This window comes from Drosophila montana, unplaced genomic scaffold (genome assembly GCF_035044405.1).
Source record: "Drosophila montana isolate Dmon_TW-CO22-7 unplaced genomic scaffold, ASM3504440v1 contig_2626_1, whole genome shotgun sequence".
NCBI classification, from domain to species: Eukaryota; Metazoa; Arthropoda; class Insecta; order Diptera; family Drosophilidae; genus Drosophila; species Drosophila montana.
The window spans coordinates 1,087,306-1,110,936 of record NW_026997490.1 but is presented as its reverse complement, the minus strand read 5'-3'; the positions used below and the strand labels follow the sequence as shown (position 1 = coordinate 1,110,936).

The following is a 23,631-nucleotide window of genomic DNA, read 5'->3' as shown; positions in this document are numbered from 1 at the left end:
CGACCTGTGAACCGAACCAGCAAAATGTTTTGCTTACGCTTGCAGCCCTGGTTCGCAGTTAAGGAAATGTGAGAAATAAGCGTTGCTTTTTTTTTCTCGGAGTGTATTTTAATTTCTATATGTGTATTTTTTGTTGTTTTGTTTTCTTCATGTCCAATTTGAATGTGAACTTAGAATTAAGTACGTTTTAATATTATGTTGCCAGCTCTATTTACATAGACGCAGGCATTAAAAGTAAGTTATGTAGGCTTAAAAGCAAAATTTAACAGACGTTGTAACAAATTAGACCCCCCTCGGGTAAGTTCCCGGATACCTTCCACTTGTATTGCTTCTTCTTGTTTTTGTTTTTGTTTATTGGCGATGCTACCCGCTGCATTGCTCCATGTTTATCACATACGAGAAATTACGCAATTAAACCAAAAGTAGCTGGCATTAGGCGAAATGACCTTTTTACAGCTTGACCCGAGTGCCCGGAGCGGGTTGGTTGCGGCCAGAGCGAGACGGAGACACGGCGAGTGTGCGCAGCGGGCGGCCCTTGCGCAAGCCCAGCCCCCCGCCTCCCCATAAGCAACCCCCTGGACAAATTGGGGTTGCCATTTCAATTAAATGCACTGCTGGGCGGGGTGCGCTGCTCATAGGTCACCGCGGCGGCTGTGCCGGACGTGCTGGAGGTCCTTGGATCAGACGACTGGCTAGAACCCGCGACGGCTGAGACGCTTCCATAGGCGCCGGGTCCGGCAAATGCCGACGACACCTGACCGGGCGACGGCAACGAGGAGGCTGTCGACGGTGAGGGAAAACCCAGACTGGAGCAGGTCGATGCCGGCGATGTCAGGTCTGATGCTGCTCCTGTTGCCGCTGCTGTGGCGGCGGCGGCGGCGGCATGTGGATGCAACAGCTGGGCGTGCGCATGATGCGGATGCACATGCGGATGATGGCCATGATGGGAATGATGCGCCAAATGATGCGGCAAATGTTGCGTGGATAGCGCATGTGGGCCACCGCCAGCGGCGGAATGATGATGATGATGATGATGATGCTTGTAGGAACTAATCATGCTGCTGGCCGGATCACAGCCCTGCGCCTGTGCCTGGCAAGCGGCCATCAGGCCGTGAAAATCAAATTTGTACGCATAACGCTTGCCGTGCACCTTGGTCATGATATTCTTGTCGTAGTAGTAGCTAAAAATAAACATAAAATATAAATAAAAACAATGAAAGATGAATTTAAACAAAGAAAGCAAGTAAAACTGCGCTACTCGGGAGTGCACGACTAGAAGATACCCTGTTTCCCAGCTCCAAGCTGCCTTAACGTTCTAGCCTCCTTCTATAACCTTTTCCTCTTACCTTCCCTACCCTACACTTAGTTAAATGCATCCTGGAATAACTCAGCTGTTTCAAGTCCAATCTTTATGAAATTTTCAGGAGTTGAAAACGAAAACATTATTTGTGTGTATACCAAAGCACAAGACTCTAGACCCTAGTTTTAAAAACAAGATCTGTTCAATTATCTGAATAAAGATCAAAAAAGCTACGAGCCTATGAATAGATTATTAAAGCTTTTATACAATCCTCCAACTGAAATGCATTTCGATTTTTCTGCCAAAAGTGTTTTGATTAAACATAATCTCAAAGAATTCTTTCTTTAAAAGTAATTAATAAACATTTTCCGTAAGTTTAATTTTTTCTATTTAGTTATGGTTATTATAAGATAATATTACTTAATTTAAGATAACTTGAAAACTAAAAGCATTGGTTAATAAATAAATAAATAAATACATAAAAATACAAATGTGAAGTATTCTTCCAATGAATTTAATATACGAGTATCTATAAACCAAAGTTTGTTTCCCTAGCTCTGATAATCTCTGACTTATGCTGAAAAGACTCAAAATCGATATTAATCGATTTTATAAAAATAGGAGGAGATATAGAAAACACAATGATAAGCTCGTGCTGCGTAAGATATACGAGAATACCTAGCTCAAGTTTCAACTCTCTAGCTCTTTAAGTTGCCGAGATCGAAGCGTTCAAACAGGGGAACAGACGGTCGGATGGATAGACGGACTTGGCTGGATCTTCCTCAATAAAATCTTTAGTCTCCGGGGTCGTATATGCCTCCTTCTGCGTGTCACATGCATTTGCACAAAAACCTTCAACCTACTCCCATTGATTTCAGCATATAACTAACTAGCTTGTCTGGCTGGGCTGGGGATGAGTCAGAGCGCCGGAATTGCTGCTCCAGTTGTGTCTGGGCCCATTTGCTACTCACCGTAGAGCTCTGCTCAGCTTGTCGTAGTTCATATTTGGCTTGGCCTTGCGTTCGCCCCAACGCTTGGCCACCTCGTCCGGATCGATGAGCCGGAATTCGCCCGATTGGCCCTCCCAGCTGATGCAGTTGGCGTTCGACGAATCAGCGAGCAGCTCCAACAGAAATTGCCACAGCTGTATCTGGCCGCCCGAGCCCTGGGCGACCAATCGGTGCGAGGCAGCATTCAGCAGCTGATACGGATCTAAAAGAAGCAACAGAGACAAACAGTCAAATCAACTAACAGATACACACACACAAACACACACACACACACATCCACTTGAGAGCGCGCGAGTAGATGGAGAGAGCGGCACATGAACTCGTATTAAAACGAGATTTTCTGGTCAATGGCTGCTACGCCCGAGAGAGGTGGAGGGAGGGGGGTAGCGGAGGGCGTTGGCAACGTGGCACGCAAACCAAATGAAAGTCGATAAGCCGCCGACCAGATTCCACGGAAAGTCAACCACAACAAGCGCACATAAATCCTCGGAGCGGAGCATATGGCAAAAAAAAAACTTGGGATATTCCCGCAATAAAAAGACGCGCCTAGAACAAGGTCTCCAGCAGGTGTCCAAGTGCTGTCGACTTCAAGGCTGCACTAGGCAACAGCGCAGAGTGCTTCAGAGTGGAAGAGCTGACCGACTAGGAGATACCTTGCATAAAGCGGCAGACACCAAACAAGACCTACATTTACAAAAAAACTTATTTACCAAAAAAAAAACCAATAACAGCTCTGCTTCTTTCCTTCCCTTAGCCTCAAGCTGTGGTTTCTTCTGTTCCTAAATAACTTCTTTGTTTATTCTTTTAAATTTAAAAAACTTAAAGGGTTTAAAGTTAACACTCAAAAGTGTCTACATACCAAAATTCAGAACAACATCTCTTTATTTGCGATTGGAAGCGGGAATGGGGCAAGGTACCCACAAAGTGAATGGTTTTAGATGTGTTTATGCGAGAATCTAAATGAAAATTTTGAGATCTCAAATAGTCTTTAATATAGGCACAATTGACCTTGGCTGAGTACCGATATTTATCGATTTGTAGCAAAAGTTCGGAGGGAAAAGTTATCAGCTTGTTTTGCACATGATATACCAGCGACAACAATATATCTTATAAATAATTGAAATTTGAAATACAGCTTCTGGTATAATAAGTATTAGCAGAACAAAGGCTGGATCGTCTCGACTGTTCTTGCTTATCAAGAGTATCGATATTTATCGATTTTGATCAAGAGTTCGAGAGGGAAACTTATGAAAAAAAAAGATATCCGTTTTTTCTGCAAATGATATACATGCAATTTGAATTATAGTTTCTGGTATATTATATACAGAACAAGGCTGGTACGTTTCGATTGTTCTTGCTTATCAAGAGTATCGATATTTATCGATTTTGAGCAAAAGTGCAAAGTTATAAAAAAAAAAATAGATCAACTTGTTCTGCACTAGTTATACCAGGGACTGCAATAGCTCTAATGGAGCTGGATAGTTGAAATTTTAATTTAAGTATAAGTATATATTATATACAAAACAAGGCTGGATTGTTGCGACTGTTCTAGCTGATCAAGATTATATATACTTTGTACAATTGCCCAACTGCATTATGCACATGGATAGACCATATTTAATGGCTACAGAGTATTTTTAAAAAATTCCCCCTACAAAAATGTTGTCGGCTGCAGTCACGAAAACAACATAATCCCAGGTGAGTCATTGGTCAAGAGAGGCGAAGACAGTGCGAGAGAGAGAGAGAGAGAGAGAGACAGAGTGAGGAAGAGAGAGAGGGGCTGTGCTAGATAGATAGACAGAGTCAGCGTAAGATCGTTAGAGTTAGGAATTTGCTGGCACTTCTTCTATAGAGCGCAGACAATATTCTATTCCTATGCCGGAAATGCCGAATGCTTTACCATTGAAGATCATGGAGGTGTGCGTGTGTGCGGCATGGCCAGCAGCGGCGTGTCCGGGATGATGATGGTGCTGATGGTGATAGTGATGCACGGCCGTGTGATGGGGATTGAGCGGATGATGTGTTGCCGTCGGCGCGGTCTGCATGCGCAGGCCAAAGCGCCGGTTCAAATCCTCCGAGAGGCGCCACATGACGCCGACATCAACGCTTACGCTCATGGCGCGACGCGATCGAGCGTAATCTTATACCACGCACAGAAGCTGCTACCTCAAAGCGACATATTCCGCGAATAGCCGAGTGTTTAATATAAATATTTGTTGTTGTTTTGGGATTTTATTTTATGGCAAAGTTGGCCTTGTTTCGATTATTTGTATATGGTAGAAAAATTAAAAATTTATGTGCTTTGCCTTCAACCGGGTCACTTAGTGTTAATTGTTTAATTCGTCTTAAAAATTAAAGAACATTTATTTATATTTATGTTTGATTTGTTTTTTTTTTTTTGGGTGCCACGGCGTAAAATGCGAACTGTTTCGGGCTAACTCCATGTGGCAACTGATGCCAAACAAAGCGGCGCCCACTGAACTATGCGCCTTATCAACAGCTCTACATATAGATAGCGTATATATTTGTGTATATATATGTGTATGTGTGTGTGCGTGGCCGAGGCGCAGCTCACCTGCGCAGCTGGTGGTAAGCGCTGTCGCCTCGGCGAACCGGGCCAAAAGTCACAGATTCCCAGCTTTACAATGGGCCACGTGCAGCCACTCAACCCTCGGCGAGGGCGAGTCATGGGCGTGGGCGTGGTTGGAGGGGGCCAGCTGTAAGCTCTGCCACGACAACATGTAATCCTCTTTGGCATAAAAAACAAATCAATTAAATTGGCGGCAGTCGCTCCTTAACATATACATATATGCCAGGCGACGCGGCCAAATCTCAGGAAGGATGCAACGAATTGAATATTTTCCTGTGCGCCCAACACAGCGCCACAGCACGCCCCGCCCGCCCCGCCCCCTCCTGCTCCTGCTCCAGGCTGACCACCCGTGGAGCTGTTGTCAGTTTTTGGACTCCGCTCTCTGCCGGCTTTTGTGACTTTTGTGACTTTGCGACTTTTGGCGCTTGCTGGGGATTATTTTGATTTTATTATTAGATGCCACATCCTGTGAGAAATTATCATATTTACATCGTTTATTATTAAGTTCATCACTTGAAACACCAACCCCCACCCACACACACACACACACAAGCACACACACACTCATCCCCCCCCTTCTACACGACCACAAACTTAATAACTGTCGAGCTGGCAAAAAAAAAGTGTTGCATACTTTGCGGTTGTCGCGAAGGCGTTTTGCAAGCGATTTACGTTTATGGGGCGAAAATGTTGTAAAAGCCACTTAAGGATGCCGCGAGAACAGGTAATAGTGTATATATATATATTATGCAGGCAATACAGTGGTCACTCGCTAATTAGAACGCTTCGTTTGAAGAGTTCATTTAAATTTGGGCAAAACTCCAATTTATAGGAGATTTTATTGCTTAAACAATTTGTTACTATTATTATTATTATTATTAAAATCGTTGTTATTATAATCATTATTATTATTATTAATTTTATTAAAATTATTATTTCTTTTATTATTTATATTATTTATATTATTTGTATTATTATATTATAAGTTTAGGCGTATCTGCCAACCTCTGCAAAGGATCCTCCTTTGGGGTTGTAATATGTTGTTAAAACATTTCTTTAGTAAATTTAATTTTAAGAAATATCCTTGTCCTGCCTGTTAAATATACGATTTAAATTATATATAGTATATGACATAGTAACAAGCTATTAACCTTAAGCTAAGACAACACTAGCTTGTGATTCCATAAACTACCCTGATATTCTAAACCGAATCCTTATTATTGCACATTAAAAAAAAAAACTAAAAAATTACCCCAATCTAAGAAAATCAGTTCTGCTTGAAAATCGCCAACTTTTTTAGAAAACATTTCTTATTTTCAGAACTATTTTTCTAAATTTAAGAGCAAGTTACTCTAATGAGTTAGACTTGGGAAATATCATTTCTGAAATATGGTAAAATATAAAATATAAGTCTAAAAATAATCAAAATAAAAAAATGTATATGATCCATATATTATCATTTAATTAATTCCCATATGCCAATAACTGCAGTTTTTTTCATTTCTTTTAATATTGAGGCAAGAATAAAATCTTTCAAGGTAAAAATTTAATGTTCTGCTAATCAATGAAGGGCTTGTTCATATGAAAGGTTCATGATATAACATCATAGACAGACAAACGTACAGAGCTATATCGATATCGTTGTCCTGATGAGGGATATATATATATATATATATATTCTTTCTACTAATAAAGGAAATTATAAAACCTTTGCAAAACTAAACAAATAAAGAAATTTGGATATGTGTTTAAATGCATTAGAAATAAGGATATTTTTTGGATAGAAATCGATAAGTTCTAATTAACGAGGGACCACTGTAGTGTCCGGCTATAATTAAATAGTATATAGAAATAGTCGAAGCTGGATTTGGCTTGGTCTGCACACGGGCTGCCCCACATGTCCATGCCCCACGCTCAGTGCCCATTCCCACCCGCCATTAATTTCACGCCTTTATCAATAGCAGGGAATTTCTTTGGGTGAGGCTGGGAGGTGGGGGAGATTGGGTGTGGAAAACAATCAATGCAGGACATAAGTTACGTTTCTATCGGCGCCTTCACATCTTAATCAGTTGGCATTAAGTCGAAAGGATTCAATTGATGCCCGAACGAGACCACAAAGAAGGACACACACTCGACCTGGAGGATAGCTTGGCCGTTGATTGCTTGACCTTAAACGTGCCGCTGGGAATACGACGTGCTGCCAATTACAAGCAGCTCTCAATCTGGACGCACACATCAGATTTATGTGGCCATATATTAGGGCCTTTTACTTACTTGGCTCGTTCTCGTTGAGCATGGGACTCGTCTCCCTGCCGGTGGCATGGTACAGGCTGAAGGCGAAGTGCTTGGCCAGGAGTATGCCGCCGCGCCGGGAGCCGGCACAGACCCAGAAATCGGCGCGACTCAGCTGGCAAAGCTCGTTGCCATCTTTGGGAAAGCGGGTGATATCCGGCTCCGGTTCGATTTTGAATTTGCGCGTCAGCCACTTCACCCAGCTGGCAATGTCCTCTGTGGTCCAGGCATGCGGATCCACCGGCACCACCACCGGCGTGCCTGGCTCGCTGTCCGTATCGGAGTCCTGTGTTGGAATAGGTGACGGCGGGGAGTTGCTGGCAGCCAGCGGCAGGGGTAATTGCAGGGGCGCGGGCAGGCGGGAGCTGCGGCCGCTGGAGCTGCTGCTGTCACTGCTGGAGCTGCTGGAATCCGAGTTCGAGTCCGAGTCGGAGGATGTGCTTGTACTTGTGCTGCTGCTGCAGCGACGTCGACGTCGTCGCGGACGAGCAGCTGCCTCCTCCGCCGCCGGCGAAGCATCCAGCGCTGTCGCAGCTGCAGTTGTTGTCGTTGTTGCTTTGGGGGGGGATGCACCGACACCTTTGGGTCGGGCATCTTGGTGCATGGCATTAAAGCTCGACACCTGCACCGGCCACCTGTCTATGGCTGGGCTTGGCTTAACACTTTGGTAACAACTGCTCAAAATGGCCATAGGGAACTGACGACACACTCAAGCACTTGAACACTGCCACGATCTCAGCTGCAGTTTTATGTATTTATTACAATTTTCTTTGAGCCGATCATGATGCTGGAAAAACACACGCGCCAAAGTCCGCTTGCAAAACGGATTTAGGATTCAAAAAACCGACGACGCGGTGATTCACACTATATTATATTTTTTATTTATTTATTTTTTTTCAAACACGCGCGCCTAAGTCGTGGTGCTTAGGAAATTTTTTAATTGAAATAAAAGTCCAGTTTGCACAGTGAAAAACGCTGTGGAAAATTCTATCGCAATAACCGTTACGTTACGTTTTAATCGCTGAACGGAACAAGCATCCGCACAGGTTCGCGTATGACAAGTTAATGATCGGCAAAATTGAACCACGATAAAGTCGTGACGAAATCAACGCGTCAAAAAAGCTCACGCTCACGCTCGCGCGTCGCCGCTCTCAGCTGCTGCTCTCCGAAAGAAACAGAAAAGAAAAGAAAAACAAGCGCCTGCCCGATGCTCAATTAGCTGCCTGCCGCGCATGGCCAACCGGTTTTTGCATGCCATTCGCTAGGGGGATCGCGAATAAAAGTATACAAAAGCTCTCCGTTATCTCGCTCGCTGGCATATGACGTCGTTAGTTGTGGACGTCGGCCGGATGAGTCACTCGCAGCGCAAGCAAAGCGGGGACAAACAAACAAATTTGGAGAACGTGTCATGGAGTTCCCCAGGCACAGGTTTCTCAACTACAGCTTGAGCAAGGCTGCGGCCGGGCGAGGGGAGAGCAGGTAAGGTCGTTTCGTTGTCTGTTAAATAAATTCATTCATTCATTCATTTCGCTCGCTCGCTCGCTCGTTCGCTGCTCTCACTTTGGCTCGTCATTATTCCTGGAAGAGCTGCATGACTCTTGCGACTAATACTATGATTTGGCGGCGTTCGAAATTGTTTTTTTTTTTTTCGCTTTTTGGACCATGTTGGTGTCGCCTTTGCGGATCGAAGACACCGACTGGCCGTCGCTTGTTTTTGATCTGGCTCATTCATGGGAATCGCGCATTACGCGTCCAAATACGCAGCGCACCAAAGCTTCCGAGCGCCACAAAATACGATCACAACGTCGACGTCGACTGCGACTGCGGCGTCGACTACTACTATTACACTAAAGAAAAAGGTCTAAATTCCAATTAACCCGAGCTTTCATACATGCCAACAATTATTATACTTATTTATATACTTATTCAAGTATAAGTCGATCTTCTTAACTTAAGCCTGAATTAAGTACGATTCAGTCTAGCATATTCTTATATGAAGCATAGCTCAAACACGATATATTCTAATAGCATGAATCATACTCGACTTAATGTTAAAAAATGAAATAAAAAACCAAAAGGAAAATCATTTCAAACTTGAAATAAGCGTAAAACATTCTAAATGTTAGCATAATATTTATTAATTCGAGTAGTATTCAAGTCCTAAAGTCGAGCTTTTCGGAAAGTTCTCTCTAAAGTGAAATAAACTTAAAGCTTGACCGCATTTTACCAAAGTTTCTACTTGTTTTGAATACTTAATTCTTCAATTTTTCATTGTGTATACAATTCGTGTTTTTGGATGGGATGGGAACGCGCAACAAATAGACGATTGCTCTATTGAAATTATTTGAATTGAGCTCGTAATTCCGAGAAACAATTCTGATTTCATAGTTGAGGACGCATTTAATACATGTGATTCATGCCGCAGACTACGCCACGAGCCCTCCTCTTCTTCTTCTAGCATGCCCACCAGGCGCCGCAGATATTGTATTTATTTTGGCTTTCTGTGGGGGAGATACGAGATACGATTTCTATACGTACACATATTATATATAGTCGACCTGTTGGGCAGCGAGCTTTTACTATACGTCAGATTTTTCATTCATAATCTGATTGTTTAGGTGTGCATTGTTTTTGGCGTGTGTGTCTCTTTGTATTGGTAAAGCTATCGAAAGCTTTATGTAATCTTTAGATATTCCGATTGCTCATTCATAACTTGGCTAGCGTAAATTATAGTTGTTCTACATGACACTCATTATAATCTCGCGGCGGCTATTATTGTTCTGCTTACATTATGTGTAATACATTTGAACAGATCTCTGCGATCTCTCAATGTATTGCCGATTGAAATATTGAGCATATGCCCAGATTTACCCATGAGAACTCAGCTCTCAGTGAAGGAAATCTTAATGCAAATTGATTTATATGCTAGGTTTTTTACTGTGGGAACTACATAGTACGTATGCTAAAGCGGGCCGGAACTGATTACAATATTGTCTAGCTGTGATAGGAATGATTAGTTAAAAATTGGGGGGTTTCTAGGAGATAACTAAACGAAGCATTCTGATTAATGCTTTTATCAAATTGAGCTGCAAAATCATATAGATTGGAACAGTAGGTCAATAAGAGAGTTAGTTCTTAGAAAGCTTATCAAGCCCAATATATGTATGTGTGTATATATTGGCCAAATTTGACATTATTTTGATTAACACATTTTAGTTGAGCTCTTTAAGGAAAAATTCGATCCCAAGCTAAATCTGACTTTAGGAATCACACACAAATAAACCTATTTGTAAAAGTGAACTTTGGTTTAAACAAATATTAACTGCTTTCTTGGGAAACTATAAAAGATACCTTTTAGTTGATTTGTTGTGGGTTGGTCATAGCTTGATTTATAGATTATCGTAGCTTCCTCTCATTACTCATATGTAGCTATTGCCGGCTGAGAGCTTTGAATTGTTGCTAGTTCAGTGCAGCTCTTCCCTGATTTCCTCGTCATCTGCCTCGTCATCGCTGTTCGTTGTGTTTGCCGTGGTTGTTGTTGTTGTTGTCATTGATATTGTGGTGGCTGCTGTTGCCGTTCCTGTTGTCGAGGCGGTCACTTGGCGTCCCGAGTTCCAAATCAGATCAAAATCCAAATCGCATTCCTTGGCAACGCGCTGAACCAGCGCCCTGTCCACCAAACCCGAGGCGCTCCACGAGTTATCCTTGACGGCCAGCTCCTTGAGTGCTCGCCCTGCCTCCGGATACTGCTTGGCATAGACCAAAGCACGCACCAGCATCGCCAGTATGTGGGAGTGGCGTATGGGCGGCTGCTCGGGCTTCACTGTAAAGCGAAATGATTCTATTAATAGCTTCTATATGAACTAGCGGGTATACCCCGGCCTTGACCGTAATACGAATAAAATAAATTCTCTCAAAGATCTGATTTAGAGGCCAAGCCATTTATATATATAGATTTAAGTGCCAAATTGATTTAGAGGCCAAATCATGATCAAAAAGCAAAACCTCATGAAGATCGGATAAGATTTGACCGAGTTATGTAGGTGGGAAGTTTTCACCTATGTCTATAAGGGATATTTAAGGGAACCATTTTCACATGAATTTCGACCAAAAATAAAGTTGTCAGATTTAAGTGCCAAATTGATTTAGAGGCCAAATCATGATCAAAAAGCAAAACCTCATGAAGATCGGATAAGATTTGACCGAGTTATGGGGGTGGGAAGTTTTCACCTATGTCTATAAGGGATCTTTAAGGGAACCATTTTCACATGAATTTCGACAAAAAATAAAGTTGTCAGATTTAAATGCCAAATTGATTTAGAGGCCAAACCATGAACTGCAAGCCAATCCTCATGTAAATTGGATAAGATTTGACCGAGTTATGGGGGTGGGAAGTTTTCACCTATGTTTATAAGGGATATTTAAGGGAACCATTTTCACATGAATATCGACCAAAAATAAAGTTGTCAGATTTAAACGCCAAATTGATTTAGAGGCCAAGCCATGATCAAAAAGCCAAACCTCGTGAAAATCGGATAAGATTTGACCGAGTTATGGGAGTGGGAAGTTTTCACCTATGTCTATAAGGGATATTTATGGGAACCATTTTCACATTAATTTCGACCAAAAATAAAGTTGTCAGATTTAAACGCCAAATTGATTTAGAGGCCAAACCATGATCAAAAAGCCAAACCTCGTGAAAATCGGATAAGATTTGACCGAGTTATGCGGGTGGGAAGTTTTCACCTATGTCTATAAGGGATATTTATGGGAACCATTTTCACATGAATTTCGACCAAAAATAAAGTTGTCAGATTTAAATGCCAAGCCAAACCTGAATCGATAGATTGAGAGAGGGGGGGAAGTTTTCACCTATGTTATAGGGAGGGAACCATTTTCAATGAATTACAAAATAAGTTGTCAGATTTAAGCCAAATTGATTAGAGGCCAAATCAGATCGAAAATCGGATAAGATTTGACCGAGTTATGGGGGTGGGAAGTTTTGACCTATGTCTATAAGGGATATTTAAGGGAACCATTTTCACATGAATTTCGACCAAAAATAAAGTTGTCAGATTTAAGTGCCAAATTGATTTAGAGGCCAAGCCATGAAGTGCAAGCCAAACCTCATGAAAATCGGATAAGATTTGACCGAGTTATGTGGGTGGGAAGTTTTGACCTATGTCTATATAGGATATTTGGGGGAACCATTTTCACATGAATTTCGACCAAAAATAAAGTTGTCAGATTTAAATGCCAAATTGATTTAGAGGCCAAACCATGATCAAAAGCCAAACCTCGTGAAAATCGGATAAGATTTGACCGATAGGGGGAAGTTTCACCTATGTCTATAAGGGATATTTAGGGAACCACATAATTTCGACCAAAAAAAAGTTGTCAGATTTAAGCCAAATTGATTTAGAGGCCAACCATGATCAAGCCAAACCTCTGAAAATCGGATAAGATTTGACCGAGTTATGGGGGTGGGAAGTTTTCACCTATGTCTATATAGGATATTTGAGGGAACTATTTTCACATGAATTTCGACCAAAAATAAAGTTGTCAGATTTAAATGCCAAATTGATTTAGAGGCCAAACCATGAACTACAAGCCAAACCTCATGAAAATCGGATAAGATTTGACCGAGTTATGGGGGTGGGAAGTTTTGACCTATGTCTATAAGGGATATTTAAGGGAACCATTTTCAGATGAATTTCGACCAAAAATAAAGTTGTCAGATTTAATTGCCAAATTGATTTAGAGGCCAAATCCATGAATGCAAAAAGCACAAACCTCATGAAAATCGGATAAGATTTGACCGAGTTATGGGGGTGGAGAAGTTTTGACCTATGTCTATAAGGGATATTTAAGGGAACCATTTTCACATGAATTTCGACCAAAAATAAAGTTGTCAGATTTAAATGCCAAATTGATTTAGAGGCCAAACCATGAACTACAAGCCAAACCTCATGAAAATCGGATAAGATTTGACCGAGTTATGTGGGTGGGAAGTTTTGACCTATGTCTATATAGGATATTTGGGGGAACCATTTTCACATGAATTTCGACCAAAAATAAAGTTGTCAGATTTAAATGCCAAATTGATTTAGAGGCCAAATCATGATCAAAAAGCCAAACCTCATGAAAATCGGATAAGATTTGACCGAGTTATGGGGGTGGGAAGTTTTGACCTATGTCTATATAGGGATATTTGGGGGAACCATTTTCAATGAATTTCGACCAAAAATAAAGTTGTCAGATTTAATGCCATATTTAGAGGCCAAACATGATCAAGCAAACCTCATGAAATCGGATAAGATTTGACCGAGTTATGGGGGGGAAGTTTTGACCTATGTCTATAAGGGTGTCGCCATAAAGTGTCAGATATGAAATGATTTTCATGTGAAACCTATGTCTATATAGGATATTTGGGGGGGAACCATTTTCACATGAATTCCGACCAAAAATAAAGTTGTCAGATTTAAATGCCAAATTGATTAAAAGGCCAAACCATGTTCAAAACTCCAAACCTCATGAAAATCGGATAAGATTTGACCGAGTTATGTAGGTGGGAAGTTTTCACCTACATATGTCTCTAAGGGATATTTAAGGGAACCATTTTCACATGAATTTCGACAAAAAATAAAGATGTCAGATTTAAATGCCAAATTGATTTATAGGCCAAACCATGATCAAAAAGCCAAACCTCGTGAAAATCGAATACGATTTGAACGAGTTATGGGGGTGGGAAGTTTTCACCTATGTCTATAAGGGATATTTAAGGGAAAAATAAAGTTGTCAGATTTATATGCCAAATTGATTTAGAGGCCAAACCATGATCAAAAAGCCAAACCTTATGAAAATCGAATAAGATTTGAAAAGAAATAGCTTGTCCCGTGCAAGGCCGGGTAACTTACGCAACATACTGCGACAGGCGGTAATAACGGCCTGATTATCGCCGGCACGCAGCGCCTGCTGCATCTCCAGTATGCTTTTGACGTCCGCAACGGTGCGCTGTAGATTATTGTAGGCGTGCTGGGCGTGGCTGAGCTTCTCCAGGCACTTGGACGCCTCCTGCATGGCCGTCAGAGCCTTCTCATAGTCCTGATACTCCTCGATCTCGATCTGTGCGCAAATGGCATAGAAATTGGCCAGCGAATCGTAGGCCTGCGCCTTGCCATAGAAGCTGACGATGTGCTTCAGGATGTTGGCATCGCTCTGCCAGTCCAGGGCCTGCAGATAGTTGGCGGCCATGATGTAGATCTCGCGCTGTCGCGACATCGTGGCGAAGAAGATGATCTTGTCGGTGTTGCCGGACTTGAGCAGAGATTTCATGGCGCGCACCTTGTCGCCGGCCTGGGTGAACTTCTTGGTGGCGCTGTGGTAGTCGCCCTGCTGCTGCAGCAGCTCGCCCAGCTGCACCAGGATGCTGATGCGTGTCGGCTCATCGAAGTTCGCCTTGTTGGGCGTCAGCAGGTCGGCTAGCTCCTCCGTCACCGGCACGCCCTTCTCCAGGCAGATGCTCAGAGCACGCTCCAGATGCTTTGTCTTGGCCAGCAATTGGACCGCCTTCTGGTGCTGCTCGATGCTGGCAAAGAAGTCTGCACAGCGATTGATCAGCTCCGCATCCGACTCGGTGCTCAGCTCCGTGGCAATAATCTCCAGTATCTCCGGCTGTTGCGATTCGAAGGCCATTTCCAGCGCCTTGTGGAGCATGCCGGCGCGATGATAAAGCTCGACGGCATACTTAAAATTGCCGCACTCCTCGAAGTAGGCCGCGGCGATGGCCTTGTCGCGGCTGCGCGACGAGCTGGCCACCGTCCAGAGCTCCTCCTGAAAGTCATTCTCCTTGCAGATGCGTATGGCATTGCTGAAGGTCTGGGCGCGCGTATAGAACATGATGGCCTCCTGGAACTTGCCCAAGTTCTCGTAATGCCTGCCCAGATGATAGCAGGCGGCGCGATCGCCCGACTGTCTGGCTATGGCATCCGCCTTGGAGATCTTGCCCAGATAGCAGAGTATCTTCACCTGCGAGAACCAATCCTCGGCTTTGCTGTACACAGCCAAAGCGGCATCCATGTCGCCCGAGCTCTCCACATATTGGCCCCACCATTTGAGCATTTTGGGATCGCTGGTGGTTTGTATGTAACGCTTCATGGCCATGGGATTCTCGAGCAGCAGCTGTGTGATATGCTGCACGGGATTCTGTGTCTTCTCGTAGTACTCTAGGGCGCCATTGATGTCGCCGCGTTCGCGCAGTGCCTGTGCCTTCTGGTAATACGTGTGCTTCAGATGGATGCGATCCTGCGTCTCGGCCACTTGGAGTGCCTCGTCCAGCTGGCCGGTGGCCTGCAGCAGCTTGTTGAGCAGATCGTGGCGCTTGCAGCGCTTATACAGCTCCTTGGCCTCCTCAATCATGCCCAGCTCAATGGCCAGCACGGCGACCTTGGCCTCCGGCTCGAGATCATCATCCTTGATGGCCTGGCGGAGAGCGCGCACCGAGCGTGCCTGCTCCAAATGACCCAGGCACACCTTGGCCACGTCCAGGTGGTTGGTGTGCACGCACATCTTCGCCAGATTCGTCCAGATCACCTTGGACTGTATGGAGCGGACACAGCGAAAGGCCAAGTCCATTTGCCCCTCGGCCACGTGCAGACTAAAATTGAGCACCTGCCGCCGGGTGCTGGCATCGCACTGCTGCAGATCCACGAAATCCTTTAGCGGCTGCTCCTGCACAGCATTCACCTGCAGGCAAACTACGCTGGGGACGCACAGATTCAGCAGCTGGGCGCCGGCACTCATCGCCTGCGACTCGAGCACATTAAGCTTGCCCTCGCCCTTCTCCGAGTAGAACATGACCAGCACCTGCGATTCCACATAGTGACTGGGAGTGGGCTGCTGATTCGGCTGCCGGACGATGGGCTTCTGCGCTAGCATCACCATGGACTTGACCTCCACGGCAAGCAGACGGGGCTCTTCCGTATCCCAGAAGAAGCGCACAGCCAGACTGGATTTGCTGCCGTTTTGCGTGTCATTCTCCGGCTCCAGCTTGACCAGGTCGTGCTCGAAGAGATTGTTGCGTTCAAAGTCCCAGCAGTAGACGGCAGCGCAGGGCTGGAAGCTGCTGTTGGCTATCACCAAGGCCAGGTGGCTGCCCAAGCTGTTGCACTTGACCAAAATGAATTCGCCAAAATCATCGAATATCTCGTGTCCGGATTTGCTGGGGAACATCAGCTTGGGATCATGCCGGCTGACATCGTACGCCTTGACATAGCCGTTCATGGTGAACACGGACAGATAGCAGCCGGTCAGATCCATGCCAATAATTTTTCCCTCGATATCATTGCCCAGCATCCGGTGGAGCACAACGCCGCCCACGGAATAGATGACTATATCGCTGGCGCTCAGGCAAAAGATGTTCTGATTGTGCAGGCACAGGGCCAGACACTCGGCGGCAAAGGTTTGCATCAGCCGCACATTCAGTGCCGGCGAGCTCTTCACCGAGGCACTGGAACCGGCGCCCGAGGCCTCCAGTATTTCATCAAACTCGTCCAGGCTCTTCTCAATCTTCTGCAGACTGTACGAGGATATGGAGCGTCCGTTGCTCACGACCAGGCTGAGGTCGTTTAAGGCCAGCGCAGTTACCGCAAAATCCGCCTGCACCGTGCACTGACGTCCGCTGCAGTGCGTCAGCTGGACGGACTTCGCGGAGCACTGCACCGCCCAGAGGCTGCGCGTGTGGCTGGCCAGCAGGGGCTGCTCCTTCAACATGAACACACTCGACAGACAGTTGACCAAAATGCACGGCTTGGCCAGCTCATTGTAGCCCCACGAACAGCTCTTAATGGCACCCTGCCGCGCCAGCGTCGATATGTTGCCCAGCTGCCAGGCATCCTCTAGTGCGCTGACAAAGCAGCTCACCGTGCGCTTCCAGGTGTACAGATTGCCAAGATTGGTGGCCGCGCACAGGGTCTGATTGCTGTTGCTGTAGGCGAGGCAGGTGAACATTTCGTTGGAGTTAAGCTGGGCGTGCCTGGACATCTTGCGTGGCACAATGTTGTTGCTATTGCTCTCCACGCTCGTCTCGTGGCTGAAGAAGGCATTGCTGTTGCTGTTACTGTTGTTGTTGATGGAGGAGCTGGCGGTCAGGTTGAACGCATTGCCTAGGCTGGAGCTGGGTAAATCCATTTTAAGCAGATAATTATCACTGCGTTCAATGTCCCAGATGCGCACGGAAAGATCGCCCGTGATGATGGCCAAGCTATTACCCGCCCAGGCGATGGCGCCATGCTGGTTCAAACCGCGCCCGCTCAGCTTGACACGCTCCAGTTCCGTCAAGATGCCCGTCGACTCCACCAAGTACAGCGTGATGGTCAGGTCATCCAGCAAACAAATGACCGCATCCCTAAAAGAAATATTAAAGGCATTATTTCATGAGCAAATGGGAGCAGGATGATGTGCCCACTTCTTGGGATGCCACAGCATTTGCAGAATACTCGGCTGTTGCGGTCCGCTCTTGAGCACCTCGCTGCAGCTGCCGCCCTGATTGATATAGTAGGCCACGCCGCCCTGCGTGCACGCATAGAAGCAGTGATTGTCTCGGACACCCGAGTGACCACGCGCCGCAGTGCGCGGCCGCCAATTGGTGAGCGTGTCCAGCGCATTCTCATCGCCAGCGACCGCTGCCTTGGCCAGACTGGCCATTTCCTCGCGCACCTCGCTTTCGACGGTGCGTCGAAAGCAGATCAGGAGCAGAGCCTCGCGCAGATCATGCGAGAACATGGTCAGAAACTGATATTGGCCATCGCAGCGCCAGCCGGTGACCAGACCCAGGGCATCCGCCGTGACCATGCGGCCGCCCTGTTCGCTGAACTCCAGCAGGACAATGGCCGCCTTGTGGGGGCCGCTAACGCTGGCGAATTCCCGATGGCCGGCAAACCAGACGTGTATATCGCCATGCTCCCAGCCGGTGGCCAGCAGCGCCTTCTCCGGATGCCAGCACAAGGCCGTTGCCTGCGAGGTGGCGTGCACCGGATACGTGACATCCCGCTGCGGTTCGCCCTGAAAATGAGGAATCAATGTGAGTAAAGAAAAAGTTAATTCCACAGCAAAACTCACTGTATCCGCAAAAATGGTTACGCTGCCGCCGCGCTCCTGGCTGTAGGAGGCCGCTGCGAACAGTGGCTCATTGGGATGCCAGCTGCTGATGGTGCTCACTGCATCCGAGTCCAGGAACTCGATTTTCGTATCAAAATAGAGCGTCATTTCTCTCCGTTGATATTCGGTATCCTTTTAACGTTCCGTTTTGGGCCAAACAAATCCCGCTGGCCGTTGCCATGGCTCCTCCATAAGCCATGTTCCTGGCATTTCTTGCAGCCCTGGCTGAATCATACTGCAATTAGTTGATTTATTCTAGATATACTTGAAAATCAACTATTTCACTATCAGACAACTAATTGCATGCTCTTAATCAGATTTACGGTCGATCGCCCCTCTCTGAATCTACGCACATGATCGCTTAAAAACAAATTACACTACGCAACAAAGCAAAAAAGGTGTTCGAGAACAATCCCTATATATAAAATATTTATGAACATTTTTCAAAAACCCTACCTTTGTCGGGAATTAAGGTGAGACAAATGTATTATTATAGGTAAAATATATACATGTACATATGTCAGCCCAGTAAAGGCATATTGGGTATTTGCAATAATTCAATATTTATGCTAACTAATTTGTTAAAACTTCAAATATCTTGTAGCACAGTGTTTGAGTGCAAAAGTCCACTATCTGTAAACACACCCATACATACCTAAGTACACAAACACGCAGAGAGCAGCAGCAATAAACTGTATGCACACACACGCACACCCCAACACACACACGCATACTGGATACATGAAGTCACCGGCAAGCAACAAGCTGCTTTCCATTATTGCGTCGCATTCGTAGGCTAGAAACAAACAGTTACAGCAAACAGTTGAGATTGCAGCACTGGAAAAGCAGCACGCGAAAAATGTCTGAGGAAGCCGCAACTAAAACCGCATTGAGAATTGCAGGCGCCGTCATCTTGCCGAATGTGGGAGGCGTTATTAATGGCGCATTGACGCGCAGGCACATTAAAACTTGGTATGCGAACCTGAATTTTCCCTCGTTCCGACCGCCCAACTGGCTGTTTGCACCCGTTTGGACATCACTGTACGCCGGCATGGGCTATGGCTCTTACCTGGTGTGGCGCGACGGCGGCGGCTTCAGCGGCGATGCTCAATTGCCATTGATCGCCTACGGCACACAGCTGGCGCTCAACTGGGCCTGGACACCGATATTCTTTGGCAAGCATAACATCAAGGGCGTAAGTTGAGACATTATAATTGACCTTCGAGTGTGCTGATTCTTATCTATTGTGTGTCATCCACAGGCGCTTATTGACATTGTGGCGCTTACAGCGGCGGCCGGTGCATGTGGTGTACTTTTCTATCGTGTGAACAAGACGGCCGGCCTTTTGTTTGTGCCGTATATGGCCTGGCTGGGATTTGCCACCGCCCTGAACTACGCCATGTGGAAACTAAATCCGGAGCAGGGTAAGCAAGGTGAGCAGCCGGCGTCGGCGCGTAAGCAGCAATAGGAGCTGTTGGGTAACCGATCATAAGGTGTTCTTTTTTAAATTGTTTATTTTTCAATAGAAAATGTAATCGTCACAAATTAAAAACCGTATCGGCATTATCGATAAACTGCAGCGCTGCAGTTGCAGCATGCTATCGATATATCGGCTGCGATTGCAGCGCCGAACGTTTGCTTTTTGAAAATGCATTGAAATCATATTCAATTGGCGCCACCGCCCGGTGCTGGCTGCTGTGGCTGGGCAACAGCTGTGGGGGTCGTTGGTGTGCCCGCCTTGGGGGAGGTCGTCTTGGGCGTAGCGCCCGCTTTGGGTGATGGCGACGCCTTGGGCGACGCCTGCGAATTGGGTGTGTTTGCTGGCGTCTTGGGCTTACCATCGCCAGCCTTTTGCTGCTGCTGGGGATTTGATTTAGCAGCTGTTGGCTGCTGTTTTGGGGGCGATGCCTTGTTGCCCTTGCTCTGCTGCTGCTGCGGCTGCTGCTGGGTGTTAGCTGCACCTGCGGGCTGCTTCGGTCCAGCTGGCTTGGCAGCTGCCGTCTCAGGTTTGGGCGCGACTGCGGGCTTGGCTGCCGCCTGCTTTTGTTGTTGTTGTTGTTGTTGTTGTGGTTTGTTGGGCTGTGGCTGCTTTTGGTTTTGTTGCTGTGTCTGGCCAGGCTTAGGCTGCTTGGACTTTTGAGCTGCTTCCTGTTTTTTGCCATTGGCAGCAGCTGCTGTTTTTTGAGCTGGAGCTGCAGCTGTTGGTGCAGCGGGAGCTGGAGTAGCTGCTGGTGGTGCAGCGGAAGCTGGAGTAGCTGCTGGTGGTGCAGCGGGAGCTGATGGTGCAGCTGGAGCTGCAGCTGTTGGTGCTGCGGGAGCTGGTGCTGCAGCTGGAGTAGCTGCTGGTGGTGCAGGAGGAGCTGGTGCTGGAGCTGCTGTTGGTGGTGTAGCAGGAGCTGCTATTGGTGCTTCGGCGGGAGCTGCTGTTGGAGATGCAGCTAGCGGTGCAGATGGAGTTGCAGCAGGCGCTGCGGCTGGAGCAGGAGCTGGTGCTGTAGCAGAAACTGCTGGTGGTGTTGCAGGAGCTGATGCTTCAGCAGAAGCTGCTGCTGGTTTTGCAATTTGAGCTGGAACTGCAGCTGGTTGGGCAGTAGGAGCTATAGCAGGAGCTGCTGCTGGTGGTATTATTGGAGCTGGAGCTGCTGTTGGTGGTGTAATTGGAGCTGCTACTGGTGGTGTAATTGGAGCTGTTGTTGGAGCTGGCGCTGCTGGAGCTGCTGCTGGTGAGGCAGCTGGTGCAGCTGCTACTGGAGCTGGAGCTGCGGCTTTCTGTTGTTGCTCGACGGCAATCTTGGGCTCCGCAGATGGCGTCGCTTGCTTTGCCGGTGGCGGTGTCACTTGCTTGGGAGCTGCCTGTGGTGGCTGCTGTCCAGGTGCTGCCTCCTTAACATCCTCTGGTTTCTTCTCTGCCGGCTTAGCCGTAGCTGCAGCTGGCTGTGGCTTCAGTTGCTCCACTGGAGCTTTAGCTTCAGCTGGTGGCGTGACCTGCTTTGCCGGAGGTGGCGTCACTTGCTTTGGTGCAGCCTGCTTGGCTGGCGGCGGAGCAGCCTGTTGTGGACTGGCGTCCTTCGGCTTGGGCTCCGGTTTCTTCTCAGGCTCAGCTGTGGCTATTTTCTGCTCCTGCTTGGCAGCGCCTGCTTCAGCTTTTAGCTCCACCTTAGCTGGCGCTGGCTTCTGCTCAGCTGGTGCACTGGCTGGGATCTCATTTTGCTCGACTGGCTTGACTGGCTCAGCGGCTACGATTTGTGCCAATGTTTGCACTGCAGGCGGTGTCTTTGCCTGCACAGCTGCGGCTGGGCTTGGGATTGGAGCTGCCAACGGAATGGCAGCAGGTGCTGCGATTGGGATTTGCGGCTCGACTGGCTTGGTCTGCTCTGCTTTGGGTTCCGGTGATGGCTTCTTGGTTTCCTTCTTTTGAGTGTTCACAGCAGCTGCTGCAGGTTTCGGCTGCTCCTCCTTGGCAGCAGGTTTCGGCTGCTCCTCCTTGGCAGCAGGTTTCGACTGCTCCTCCTTGGCAGCAGGCTGTGCCTGCAACTGGTTTTTCTCCTTATTGTTCTGCGGTTCGCTCTTCTTGTCCACCTTCTCTTGAGTCTTGCCCTGGGCCTTCTTGTTATCCTGCTTATCCTTGGCCTTTTCGTTCGGCTTCTTATTGGCTTCCTGCTGTGGCTGCTGCTTCTTGCGCTCCTGTTTGCCGGACTGCTGCTGCTGCTGCTGCTGCTTGTTGTCGGCCTTGTTCGTTTTCTTTGCCTCCTTGGGCTTCTCTGTCGCTGGCTTTGGCTGCTGCTCTTTGTTCTTGCCGGCAGCTGCTTGCTCCTGCTGTTTGTTCGCCTCCAGCTTGGCCACCTCATCAAAGTCGCCCACCAGATCGGGCACATCATCGTCATCATCCTCGCCAGCCGGAGCTGCTGCTGTGCCGCCCTCGGCCGTGGCCTTCTGATTGTTGGACATGGAGTTGGCATACATGCGCAACTGTACGACCGTCTCCTGTCCCAGCTGTGGCAGAATCTCCGGCAGCATTTCGACAATCTTCTTCGTCTCGCCATGGCCGGTGACGGCGAACGTATTGGCCGAGAGCGATGCCTGCGCCTTGGGATTATTGAAATGTATGACCGTGAGGTCATCCTTGATGATGTTGACCTCCTCAATGCCGGGTATGGTGCTAACGGAGAGCTTCTTGAGCGAGCTCTGCAGCTTCTTGTCATCGGTGGCCGCCGTCTGGTGCATGACCTTCTTTTTGCGACGGGGCGTGCCCTTGCCACCGATGCGCACCTGCGCCTGCAGCCGCTTCAGCTTCTCCACATTCATGCTGGCGAATCTCTAGATTATATAGATGCATATTTAGTTACATAAAATGGCCGGGCGGCATTTCAAGACATTACCTCAGATTTTTCTTAGCTTTTTTTCTCTCGTTCTTTTCTCTTTTGCTTTTCCGTTTGCTTTTCCTCAACGTGCAACTCCACGGACGCAAGAGCCAAATGCGAATAAATGCAGCTGCCGGGGCTAAGCGATCCACACCAAAAGACCGATCCGATCCGACCAGCCAGACCCAACCAAAGCAGCGCTGCTTTTATTAATAACGCGCATTTCTCTCTCTCTCTCTCTCTCTCTCTCTCTGTCTCCCTCTCTTTCTCGCTCCCTCTCTCTCGCCTGCTTTATTTTTGTGGCACTTTTTGCATATTTGTTTTTGAATACGCAAAAAAAAAGAAGAAAAGTTAAGAAAATGTCGCGCAATGTTATAAATAACCGCAGAATCTCTAGTTTTCCGAGTTCTGTGCAGCATCTCAACTCGGCGTGTGGCTGCGCTCCGACCGTGCCAAACACACACACGCACACACACACACACACACACACACGCACACAAACACACACACACACATGCATGCAAGCAAGCAAAGCGCATTCGCATCCTCAACGGCTGTTGAACTATTGACTGGACACGCAACCGCATCGGACGCACTGCGTCAAAAATAGCCAACAGAAACCATCAGCGCACAGCGTAAGCTTTCACTCACTGCGGGAATGTATTAATGTAGTCAGATTGTTTCGCGAATAGCTAAACATTAAAGCAAGTAAAATGCGACATGCCGAAACTTAAATACCCTAACAGACTCTATTTTTTAAAAGAATCTATATAATATCGAAGTTCACGATCTGGCTCATATGCTAGAAGGAAGGTAAGACTCATATTTGATTACCTTATATTCAAGGCAAAACTCTTTTTCATAACAGAACTCCATTTTTGACCATCTACCTCGAGACCCCTGCATGATATAGTACTCCAA

General features: G+C 46.7%; 4 protein-coding genes across 5 annotated transcripts; 1 reads left to right on the top strand and 3 right to left on the bottom strand.

The window, feature by feature from the left end:
• Positions 1-170: 170 nt before the first annotated feature.
• Ets21C (Ets at 21C) lies at positions 171-8,348 on the bottom strand. Of its 2 annotated transcripts, none has more exons than XM_064683439.1 (3): positions 7,175-8,348; positions 2,272-2,512; positions 171-1,181 (listed from the first exon to the last, which is right to left on the bottom strand). In XM_064683439.1, the coding sequence occupies exons 1-3, from the start codon at positions 7,881-7,883 to the stop codon at positions 599-601; spliced, it is 1,533 nt and encodes a 510-aa protein (XP_064539509.1). In that variant the 5' UTR covers positions 7,884-8,348; the 3' UTR covers positions 171-598. The 2 variants fall into 2 exon arrangements, with proteins under 2 accessions (XP_064539509.1, XP_064539510.1); XM_064683440.1 differs by lacking the exon at positions 7,175-8,348 and adding an exon at positions 4,211-4,465.
• A 1,143-nt stretch (positions 8,349-9,491) lies between these two features.
• rempA (intraflagellar transport protein rempA) lies at positions 9,492-18,592 on the bottom strand. The gene is made up of 5 exons (XM_064683442.1): positions 18,311-18,592; positions 17,658-18,253; positions 14,110-17,597; positions 10,544-11,015; positions 9,492-9,693 (listed from the first exon to the last, which is right to left on the bottom strand). The coding sequence occupies exons 1-4, from the start codon at positions 18,455-18,457 to the stop codon at positions 10,657-10,659; spliced, it is 4,590 nt and encodes a 1,529-aa protein (XP_064539512.1). The 5' UTR covers positions 18,458-18,592; the 3' UTR covers positions 9,492-9,693; positions 10,544-10,656.
• Positions 18,593-19,130: 538 nt separating this feature from the next.
• Positions 19,131-19,998, top strand: Tspo (Translocator protein). The gene is made up of 2 exons (XM_064683441.1): positions 19,131-19,544; positions 19,611-19,998. Exons 1-2 carry the CDS (start codon positions 19,209-19,211, stop codon positions 19,815-19,817), a joined length of 543 nt encoding a protein of 180 aa, XP_064539511.1. The 5' UTR covers positions 19,131-19,208; the 3' UTR covers positions 19,818-19,998.
• Positions 19,347-22,930, bottom strand: uncNacbeta (uncharacterized nascent polypeptide-associated complex beta subunit). Its single transcript, XM_064683443.1, has 2 exons — positions 22,729-22,930; positions 19,347-22,666 (listed from the first exon to the last, which is right to left on the bottom strand). The coding sequence occupies exon 2, from the start codon at positions 22,652-22,654 to the stop codon at positions 20,015-20,017; it is 2,640 nt and encodes an 879-aa protein (XP_064539513.1). The 5' UTR covers positions 22,655-22,666; positions 22,729-22,930; the 3' UTR covers positions 19,347-20,014.
• Between the last annotated feature and the right edge of the window lie 701 nt (positions 22,931-23,631).